The sequence below is a fragment of the Ceratotherium simum genome, chromosome 1 (assembly GCF_057802395.1).
Source record: "Ceratotherium simum simum isolate JZ-2026a chromosome 1, ASM5780239v1, whole genome shotgun sequence".
In the NCBI taxonomy this organism is placed as follows: Eukaryota; Metazoa; Chordata; class Mammalia; order Perissodactyla; family Rhinocerotidae; genus Ceratotherium; species Ceratotherium simum.
In genome coordinates this window covers 90,814,454-90,825,209 of record NC_141900.1, presented here as the reverse complement: position 1 = coordinate 90,825,209, position 10,756 = coordinate 90,814,454, and the positions used below count along the sequence as shown (strand labels likewise).

Sequence of the window (10,756 nt, the reverse complement as noted above, 5' to 3'; positions counted from 1 at the left end):
GAGGCTTCTGCTCCTGGTTGCCCCTCTCCGTCTGGTGGCTGCACTTTCCCAGGACGTCTGTCATAGGTGGCTCCTCTCCTTTCAACTTCACGTCCTCGATGTTGAAGGGAGCCATGGCCAGCACCCTCTGCTGGTGAATGGCCAGAGGACTGGAGCAAGTCGGCCAAGTTGCTGGGGCTGGAACTTGGGCTTCGGGCCATCACTGCTGTGGCTGAGCAGAACCTCTTTCTGCTGTGTGCACGTCCCTGTCCGTGGCCTGCCCTCTGCTCCTTGGCTGGGGTGGGACCTTGAAGAGACAGATGCTCCCAAAAGGGGAGGAGGAATGAGAGCTACTCGCCTCCTCCCGCTTGCGTTTCCATCTGAGGTGGGCGAGGCCTGGGCCTCAGGATCTGACAGTTGGCAGGGCGGCCTTGTTGCTCGGAACAGTCCTTGCAGAATGTGTTTGGGCTCCAGCCCAAATCTAGGGGGGCAGGTCTGAAGTGGGGGTACTCCCAGGTATGTACTTTTGAAAAATCATGAAGAAATTGGTACTAAAGCCTCAGCTCCATTCTGCTGGGAGTTGGCTTAATTATGAGAAAACACCAGAGACTTAGTAATAAGTAGTTACTGTACATTTTTACTCATTTCTACCCTGGTAATCCTCCCTTCAAATGAAGATGACCAAGACTTTTCCATGTATAATTTTTCCTATCTTCCTCATTGAAACAGCAACCTTATTTATCTCCCCCAGTGATTCTCTAGGGCAATTAGAAGTAGTCATGTGTTTCATTTGGGTGAGAGAATTCATTGTTTAACTTTTCTTCAAAGTTTTTTCTCAGTTTCTGCCTTATTACCCATTCTCTCTTCTCAGTACGGTCTCCACAGCTTGCTGAAATGTCTTTAAGGATTGCAGAACAACAAAGAACACTTGGAAAGCTGTGTCTTCCTAATGTTTTGCTGTGAGCTCGACACCCACCTCCCTGTTGTTTTGAGCTTGGCTCACAGCTGGATGTGATCAAGGCTCCACCAAGAGGGATTGTAGGGGGTTCCCCAACATTGCCTAAAAACACAGAACAAAACCTCAACATTGCCTAAAAACATAAAACCAAAACACCATTAACCTCTGACCTTTGGAAATCAGCAAATACAGTATTACCATGCTGTGGCCAAACCTGTCCCCTCCTGGCCTGTCTCTCCCCGGCCTTCACTCCATCTTGAGTGCTTGTTAGGATTCATTTACCCTGGTGGTCCTCCCTCTCCCACCCCCTACCCCTTCCAGGATGAGCTCTCATCCTCTGATAAAACATGTCAAAAGCAGAATTTACCTCTCCATCCAATACCTGCTCAGCATCTATCCAAGAACCCCAGCAAGAACCTCCATTATCTTGAGTGAAGGCAGTGTAGAAGAAAACCACCAAGCCAGTCCAGCCTCAAGCCCCTGACCTGCACACCTGGTGCAGGTGTGGACCGTGGCTCTGGCCTGGGCTGTGCCAGAGCCTAGCAGTACTTTTCCCTCACTGTCCTGGGACCTGTCTGCACTTGTCCACCTCTGCTCAGGCCCCCTGAGCGTGGCATTCAAACTGCTTCAGGGGGTAACTCTGACCCATCCAAATCCCACAGCTCGGGTTTCCTATTCTTGCTTGGGCTTCTCTCCCTTCAAACAGGAATATTTTTATGCAGACACACAGGTTTCCTGCTCCTCAGACTTCATTTTTCAGCTGGCTGTGGGAAGAGGTTTTAAGGAGACAAATATGGAGGAAGTGGTTCTGCTCATAGCAAGTATTTTCTGTTCCGTTAGTCACAAAACAAAATGATGCTTCTCCACCAGTAAGACTGGGGTTTGCTCTGGCTCACAGCTTGTGGGAGTGGCGGACCCTAGAGGTCAGGGGTTTAATACCTTCATGGAACCAGAGGAGAAGCAGGTCCTGCCTGCTGGGTTGCCCTCCTGAAGAGGCTGAAGGCAGAGCCCAGGTCCAACCCGCAGCTAAATGACCCCAGTGCACGGCAGGTTGGTGTGACTTGAAACCACTGACTTATCTCCTTAAGCTTTGATTGACTTAAAATTTCCCAGCCCAGCCTACTTCCTGAGGATTGAGGATCAGTTTTCAAGAATAGAGGTGGAGGGCCGGCCCGGTGGCTTAGAGGTTAAGTGTGCACGCTCCGCTGCTGGCGGCCCGGGGTTCCGACCCCGGGCACGCACCGACGCACCACTTCTCTGGCCATGCTGAGGCCGCGTCCCACATACAGCAACTAGAAGGATGTGCAACTATGACATACAACTATCTACCAGGGCTTTGGGGGGAAAATAAATAAATAAAATCTTTAAAAAAAAAAAAAAAGAGGTGGAAGTGCTTTGGGGAAACCAAAGGCACAGTCAGAAGGGAGAGCTTCTGGACTCAGGAGTCTCCAAAACTTTGGATGGAGCTCCCCTATCCTGCACCTCTAATATATGGAGAGAAATTATTCTATTAGCTGATTTGTGTAAATCACATTCCAAATGGCTGTCAGGATAATTTCACATTTTAGGGGCAGACATCATCCTTTTGCCTCAAAATGCAGTAGGAGAAGGTCCACCTGTGACTGCTTCTGCTTGCGTTTTGAGTCGTGTCTCCGACGGGGGGGTTTCTTTGCCAGCCTCTTGTACACTGCTTTAAGCTGTGAGTGTGATTTTAATTAAAACTAGATTCTAACACCACGTGTGAACTGCAGTGCTCAGCACCAGGCTGAAAGCAAACTGGCAGGGACCCCAGGGCAGCTCTGCGAAGCCATCCTGTTCGCAGAGGGGACATGTTGGCTGTGAATCTGAATATTGAATATTAGAAACACCTACTTCCTTTATCATAAGATAATAAATGTAGGCAGAGGCGTTAATTTCTCTTCCTGAACCCCAAGGGGCTCACTTTGCACCCCTCTCCCCCTCCCGCCCTGGGTCCATGAATGAACTTGGTTCCTGTGGGAATCCTGAGCTTTCAAAAGTGCAGGGCCCCCTCTCCTCACCCTAATTTCTGATTTTGGGGCCCTGGGAATCAACACAAAGTCCAACTAGCAAGCCTCATATGGAGCCACTTCTGGGGACTGTTAAAGAAAAAATATTCTGTTAAATAGAAAATTATTCATGACACTTGTTAAAGGCGTTAAGGCAGACTTTATTCAAGGGCGGCCACTACAATGGGGTTTTGCAGTGGAGGAGAGAGATCAGGCTCAACACCCAGTACAACAAGAAAGAGTGGGAATTTATAGCCAGGGAGCAGGGTGGGGGTCAGTGGATGGAAAACTACTAAGGAAACATCAGGGGTGAGGGGGGATGCTGGCTAAACCGACCTCACAGATTCTTGCTGAAGGCAGTCTAGGCGATTACACGTCACCTGGGATGGTGGGGGATGAGGAAGAGGATCAGATTCGAGGGTGATCAGAATTGGAGGGTTGGGGGTCCTGACTAAAATGACTTAGCGGGATTCTTGCTAAAATTGGACAATACAGAGAGGAGCAGAGAAGCTCAAAAGTCAGGGCCGAGTTTAGAGGAGAGTAGAGTTTGGGCAAGCAGAGACTGAGGACCCGGGACAGCGGGGACCCCCGGGTCGACGTTTCTGGCATCCAGGGGCAAGTCCCGGTCCGCAGGCCGTGGGCGCGGACATCGGAGCTGCCTGCAGGGGGCGCACGCGGGCCCCCGCGCGAGCAGCCGGCCGGGAGCCGGAAGTGCGAGACCGCGCTGGCGCCCGGCGGGCGGAGCTGCGCGGGATTCGGGCCGGTGTCGCCGCGCTCTGACGTCCGGGCGGGGCGCGGGCCCCCACAACCGCCCCGAGTCCGTTGTGCAGGTCCGCCCCGGAAGCCAGGAAGGGTGCGCGGGCCCGGGAGGCGGGTGCGCGGGCCCGGGAGGCGGGAGCCCGGGCCGGAGCAGCGCGCCGTGCGGGACTGGGCTCGGCCGGGAGCGCTGGGCCGCGGGCGGGCGGGCGGGCGGGCGGCCTCCTTCTGCGGGCCGGGAGTCAGCGAGGCCCCGCGGGCATGTGCCCGTGTCTCCAGGCCTCTGCCCCGCAGGTTGGCACCGGTCCCGTCGCCGCCGGGGTGGGCCCTGAGGCGGGAGCCCGGGACACGGCGTGCCCGCGGGGTCGGGCGCCCCCTGCAGCGCGGGCTTTCTGCCAGCCCGGCCTGTGCGCCTCGGCGCCCGGGCGCCGCGGCGGGCCGTTAGGCACAGGGTCTGGGAGCTGGAGGACCTGGTTGCGCATCCTGGCTGGCTCTTTCAGACTTTTTTGTGACCTTGTGCAAATTGCTAAGTCTCGGTTCCTCGACGGTAAAATGGGCTTAATAATATCTGCCTCAGGGTCAAATGTCTGGATCGTCGCCTGCAGCGCCGTGCCCGGCCGTTCCAGTGATCTGTTAGACATGGGAATGACTATCATCACTGCCTGAGTTTTGACACAAATGAGGTGCATGGACAAAGGTCTGTCCTCTGTGGCTAGACCGGTTAGGATCATGTCCTGCTAATTTTCTTAAGTTGTAAACAGCCATTCTAGGTATGCAATAAATGGTCAAGTTACAACTCACGGAGGACTCTCTTATTCTTGGCTGATATTTTCCCAGGCAAACCTTGCTTCAGTGAGGTCCTCCCTAGGTGAGAACGGCGAGCTGCTTTCAGGGTTGACTGCTAAGTGGCAGGTAGAACTGCACCCTTCCAGTCACAGGGAGCGGCTGAGCTTTAGGATGGAGGTGCTGAGGTGGAATCAGGTGGGGGTGGGGAGAAGAGAGGCCACGTTAGATGAAAGGCCCTTCTGGCTGCCACATGCGGGAGGCAGGCAGTCAGAAGTATCTTTGGATTAAGAGAGGGGGTCTTAGCCAATGGAACCTTGTGAATTAGAATGGCCTGAGTCTCTTGTAACCACACCACGGTAGAGGAAATGAGAAGTCTGGAGCTGAGGGAGACAGATCATTGAGTGATGAGATTTTTAGGGTAGGATAGGTTGGATACCCTGGGGACATTGAGATCTGGGGTGGCGAGGAAAAGAGGGGGCCGCCTCCTTTCTTCCTTTCTCCTGAGAGGGCGCTCATCCCTCTCCTCCTGCTTCCAGTGGCTCAGTGCAGAGGCTCCTGGAGGCATTTCTGGTTGGGCCTGGTGGCATGTGTGGGACCCTGGGCCCTGCAGCAGGTCGGAGGGCTGCTTCTTCCCGAGCCCGTCAGCCTGCCCACTTCCACACCTCTCGCTTGATGCCCTGTGAATGGCCCGTTTGAGTCTCGTGGGCCCTGCTCACTGTCCGGCTTGCCTCTGGCCTGCCCTGACCAGTAATTTCCGCTGATGACTGGAAGTATTCTAGCTTATTAGAATTCACTAGACTTTGTTCTTTGTAGGAATTAAAGCTTGACTCCTATTCAGGACCAACAGACCTATGATCCCTGGTGTGATGAGAGTGGGATTTGCTGTCTTGAATAAGAAAAGCAAGTCAGGAAGCTTGGACCCTGACTCCACTTCAAGAGACACTGGAGAGATGGAAGCCTTAGAACCTGGGAATAAAAAGAGGGTCCTTCCCACATGGATGACAGCCCAGATGGCTGAGAAGAGAATGGCACCAATGAAGACCCCCAAGAGGAGGAGAATGGCAGCAGTGCCGGTGGCAGCTGCAGCCAGGTGGGACAACTTCTGGTCAGGGTCCTCCTGGGGAGTCAGGAGCAGGGCGGGGTTGGGGGGGCATCACAGTTGCTGGGGCCAGGCCATCCAGTGTTGGCAGAGCAGTGAGGTGGGCGGGCGTTTCAGTCTCGCAGACATCTCTTCAGCTCTTATGAGGAGCACAGGCTGCGGGGGGCAGAGTGAGCTATCCCCTCACAGACAGGTGCCTGCTTCTGCCCCTGTTGGTGAGTCTCCACCGTGAGGCCCTCATGTGTCACCTCCCAGATAGTGGCTCTCCCTCTTGGGGTTACACACATTAGCCAAGCTCTCAGACACCAGTTGTCCAAAATGCCAGTCTGTTCATTTGCAACAAAAATTGTGACCATCAATGGGGTAAGACAGGTGGACCAGGTGGTCCTGTCTTACTGTGGCAGGTCTCCAGGGACAGGCAGATGAGCAGCAAGTCGCTGGGCCAGCATGAAATCAGAAGCTGTGGGGCCGGATAGTGGAATGATGGTAATTTTGGGGGTCTTCAGACTGCCAAGGAGGGGATGTCCCTGCACTCTCCTAGACGAGTCACCAGGCACTCAGTGCTGCCCTCTGGCTCTTCGTGTTCTAAGTTTTCTTAAGGGACCAACCTCCCGTTCTGCTTGCTGCAGCTCTTCTTTACTGTGTTCATGCGTTCAGGTAGGTGTCGGTCAAGTCTCCGCCTGATGGTCTGGTCTGCTCACATCCATTGTGTGTGGGTCAGTTTGACGCTCAGGAGCTGGCCGTCATGCACTATTTCCAGATCCCTGGGGTTGCTGGCAGAGGGTGGTAAGCTCCCTGCCATTGCCTCCATGAACCCCCTGTGCCAGTCACTGGTTACAAGGATGAGGAAATTGTGTTCGTGCCTTGAGGAAGCTGTTGCTCTCTTCCCTGGTGGGAAGTCCCAGGGTTGCGACTCTCTTCTTGTTCTCATTTTCTTCTTCCTTGTGAGACCCGAGACCCATCTGTCCCCAACTGTAGCCTCATGCCCTTGTTTCAGACTTCCTGTGCTGAAGACTGTGTACTGCATGAACGAAGCTGAAATGGTAGATGTTGCCCTGGGCATCCTGATTGAGGTAAAGTCAGCTGTGTCTTTTCTTACTCTTATAACCAGAAACTCTTTACAGGCAGAAAGTAGACTAGGCCCTTGGTTAATGTCAATCTCAGGTGGCCTCAGGGAGCGCTCTCACCTGTCGGCCCACTTCCGCCTGCCCCTGTCTAGCGCTTCTCTCAGGTCATGCTCCCCTTGGCCTCTGCCCCTGAGAGGTGTGCACCCACCCAAGCATTTGGGCCCGGATCCCCGGGGAGGATATGGCTGTGAGAGGGAGAGCAGCCTCTGCATTTGGGGTGACTCTGTGCTAGTGTGTATGTGGAGGGGACAGGAAACCTTTAACTGCTTTGAAAGGGTCTCAGTCGGGAGAGATGACATCTTAGCACTGCACTTCTGGCAGAACGCCACTCAAGTCTCCTGGCTTCCTGAAGAGAATAATTATTGTACCACCTTAGAGTTGTCTATACTTTATCGTGGACCAGGTACTCTTGTGTATTGTACTGTCTCATTTAATCCTTGCAGTAACCTGGTGATGTAGTTATTTCAGAGATTATCCCCATTTGACAGATGAAGAAATTGAGGCTCAGGGACATTCCCTTGTTGCATAACCAATAAGTGACAGAGCTTAGGCCACACTCAAGTTTTGTATCCTGTGCTCCTTCCGTTCTGTCAGCCTGCCTTTCCAGATAAGTTTTTTCTGTTTGTTTTTCTTTCCTACTCGGCTATTCCTCGGGCCCCTGCCCACCTCTCTCCCAAGTTGGTCTTGATTTCTTCCAGAGCTGGGAAGGGGTGGTGGGAAGGGGAAGATGGGGTGAAGGGAGGGTGGGGTGGGCGCTGATGTGGGAGCAGTGCCTGACCTGGTCACCCACTGGCTTTACAGTTGCTTCTGGATATGTTCTGCATCACTGACCAGCGCGTTAGGAAAATAAAACCGGTGTGTTTTCCCTGCCATGTCTTCTACTCCGCAGGGCCGAAAACAGGAAGAGCGCTCAGAGCAACCGGCTCTGGCAGGCGCTGATAAGGCAGAGCTCTCCCCAATCTGCTCAGCGTCACCCAGTTCTCCTGGGAGCAGTGAGGACGAGGACAATGGGAAAGATGCCCTTCCCCCAGGCCACAGCCCTTCTCAGGGGCCTGCTGGTTCTGACTCTGGCTGCAGCAGAAGCCCTGAGGAAGACGAGGATGTGTTGAAATACGTCAGGGAGATATTTTTTAGTTAAGGGACAAACTTCCCAGGACTTTCTGTCTAGAGTAGCTGCACGATGCTGGGATCCCTCCCTGCCTGGGGGCTGCCGTGGGACGCCGTGGGCCTTCTCCTCCTAGCTCCACAATCCCTGGGCTGGGCAGATTCACCTTGGAGCAGAAGCCCCAGGACACTCTGGGCCTTGGGAAGTGAGGCATCAAAATGAGCTCCTGTTGGAATTCCTCTGCACTGTGGCCTCTCCCAGCTCAGGGGTCTGCAATCCCAATTTTCTATTTTATTCAGTTACCAGGGAAAATGAGGTCATGGTGGTCAGACTTAGTGGAACAAAAGAGTCAACTTAATAATTTTAAAGAAAAAAAAGCATGGCTGCTAGGCACACTGGAATTCCTATAATTTAGTCAACACGATCTCTCCCTAAGGAGGAAGTCTATTGTAAAAATAGCTTCCATCATGAGGCAACCAGTCAGCCTGTGAGCCCTCAGTTGTCCAGCCCAGCTGCCCTCAGTGCTCTGCTCGGTCTGGGAGCTTGCAGCTCAGCACGCAGATGGGCAGCCTTCTTACCAGCCTCGTTACCAATCAGACAGGCCTCCTGCTTGAGCTGCCACCTCCCTTCTACTTGGCAGCCTTCGCCTAGGTCCCTAGGCCATCGTAAAGGGAGAGTGGGGCAGGACCCCAAAGGAGAACACTAAGGACAAGAGATCACACCAGAGTCATATTTCTGCCTCTATTCAGTGTGGCTTTTGACAGGCATAGAATGAGGCGATCATATGCTGTACAGGTTTTCCAGTAAACAGGTGCTGAAAAATATACAACATTCCCCAGTGTGTCAGTTGGTGTACTGATATTCTTTCTAATTCTGGGGTGAGAAGTGGAGGATGCAGCAAGTCTGTCCGTGGAACCATTCGTCTGGTCACCTTCCTCCCTGCCCAAGGATTTGGCGTCTTCTGCTCCTGAACTCCCAGTCTCATGTGAGGAGTGATTTGCCAGCTGACTCCTCTCCTCTGTCTGGCTTAAGTCCAGAAGCCTTTTCAGGGGAACCTTTGAAGCCACAAGGCTTCTCTTTGTGCCCTTGTATTCTGTCTTCAGTGAATCTCTCAGAAATCATTCCTGGGCCTTTGGGAGTGGCAGCACAGGAGAGGAGTCTTCACATCCCACCCACCACAAATGGAGACAGGAGCTTGCTAGCCAGGGCCCCGAAGACACTGAGGTGCTCTCTCTTGCAGTGTCCCCCATGTGGCCATAAACCTTCATGGGATTTCAGTTTGGCATTTGGCAGCTCACCCTGGAAATCTGGCCCCATGACAGGAATCCTTATCTCCCCTCCATCCTGAGGATAAACTAAGAATGGCTTTCTTGGATCAGTTAATTAAAGCAGGAATTCTCATGACAATGAGCTATGTGGTTTTAGAGAGTCCTGGGGAACCTTGCAAGTCCCAGAGGACAGACAGCCCTACGCTAAGAAGCCGCAGGTGCCCCAGCCGCCCTTGCTGCCTCTCGGCCTCCTTGACTAGGTCCACCTTCTCTGCGGTGGGTCCCGTCTGCTAGAGCTTGAGATCAGCAGTAGCTATGAAACAGGATGGCTGAGAAGACATACCAGCTCATGAATTCTCTGGCACCTTCTCTGAGCATAGTTCAAACTGAACCCTTGCAATCATGTAAGCGTTTAGACAGGACTAGCGGCTCTCAGGTTTGCTCTCATCCTTCTCTGCCCTCTGAGGGAACACAACTGTGGCCATAAGCAGGATGATGAGTAAAGCCTGGGCAAAGCCCAGAGCTAGAAACCCAGGCTCTAGGAGGGAGAGCCTGACCCACTTCCATGTGCAGGTGAGGAAGATGCCCAGGCCGCTGGCCAGCAATACGGAGGACATTGCCAGGAAGCCCACCGCCAGCTGCCACTCTCCCTCGTTACTGTTGCACCAGCCCAGGAGGAGAGGCAGGGGGACAAAAAGGGTGAGGACCAGGGCCCCGTACACGCCAAGCCTGGCCAGGGCCAGGCCAACCCGAGGCACCCCCAGGTCCTCCAGCTCAGGGAACTGGTAGCACTGTAGGGAGCCACTGCCCTCGTTCCACAGGCAGAAGTTGTACAAGCCGATTCTCAGGTTGGGCAAGTCAGTGAGGTTGCCGGCCTTCCAGAGGAGAGCGTAGAACAGCAGGGAGATGACCATGATCATGAGGATCATGATGCCCAGGAACAGCAGCTGGTTGCCTCGCCTCAGCCTTGGGACAGTCATTTTCTCCTGCCCTTTGCTGGGCTGCCCTCCCAGGTACCTGAGGGGAAGTCATACCAGTAAGTGTCCAGCTCTCCTCCTCTCCCTCCCAGTTTCTTCACAAGCTCATGTTCTCCCTTCTGGAATTCCCTAAAAACCTGTGGCAACCCCCCCCCCCCATTCCCATTATAAAAGACAAGAAATCTGAGGTAACCTACAGGCAGGACCCACCTGATAAGTCATCAGCCACCTCTCTGGGCTGAGGTCAGGAGGAAAGCCTGTCCCAGGCAGTTCTATGCCTTAGCTCCCTGACTGAATGCCCTTTGGCCAAAGGCTTTGCTGCAGCTTAAACACCACAAGCTATTGGAACCATTTGTGAGAGAGTTTCTCACCTCCTTACTGAGGGGTGGCTTTATCTGGGGTGAAGGAGAAGGCTCGCTGTTACTGGGGACCTGAAGGAGGAGAAATGTGCTGAAGGCCTGGGGACCCAACTTCTGTCAGTAGCACCACCTGGGGAGCTGTAACATTTACCATGGCTGGGCCACAAACCAGTCAAATCAGAACTTCTGAGGTGTGTTCTAGAAGCTCTGCAGCTCATTCTAATGTGAGCCAGGGTTGAGGACCACTGCTAGACCACTCTGTGGGTTTACCTGCCCTGCTCTGGGAGCTCATTACTGGTTAAGACAAGACGCTGC

The 10,756-nt window shown here is 53.6% G+C and overlaps 2 protein-coding genes across 8 annotated transcripts; one reads left to right on the top strand and one right to left on the bottom strand.

Moving 5' to 3' along the window:
• Nucleotides 1–3,703: 3,703 nt before the first annotated feature.
• Nucleotides 3,704–10,122, top strand: CYREN (cell cycle regulator of NHEJ). 7 transcript variants are annotated; one of them, XM_087431069.1, is made up of 4 exons: nucleotides 3,704–3,794; nucleotides 5,320–5,596; nucleotides 6,603–6,678; nucleotides 7,622–10,122. In XM_087431069.1, exons 2-4 carry the CDS (start codon nucleotides 5,358–5,360, stop codon nucleotides 7,868–7,870), a joined length of 564 nt encoding a protein of 187 aa, XP_087287195.1. In that variant the 5' UTR covers nucleotides 3,704–3,794; nucleotides 5,320–5,357; the 3' UTR covers nucleotides 7,871–10,122. The 7 variants fall into 7 exon arrangements, with proteins under 7 accessions (XP_087287195.1, XP_087287202.1, XP_087287193.1 ...); XM_087431076.1 differs by having other exon boundaries at nucleotides 7,534–7,816; XM_087431067.1 differs by lacking the exon at nucleotides 7,622–10,122 and having other exon boundaries at nucleotides 5,345–5,596; nucleotides 6,603–7,434.
• On the bottom strand, nucleotides 8,565–10,085 carry TMEM140 (transmembrane protein 140). The gene is given in 2 exon segments (XM_004430736.3): nucleotides 8,565–9,544; nucleotides 9,546–10,085. Coding segments are annotated over 2 exon segments (567 nt in total). The 3' UTR covers nucleotides 8,565–9,517.
• Nucleotides 10,123–10,756: the final 634 nt, after the last annotated feature.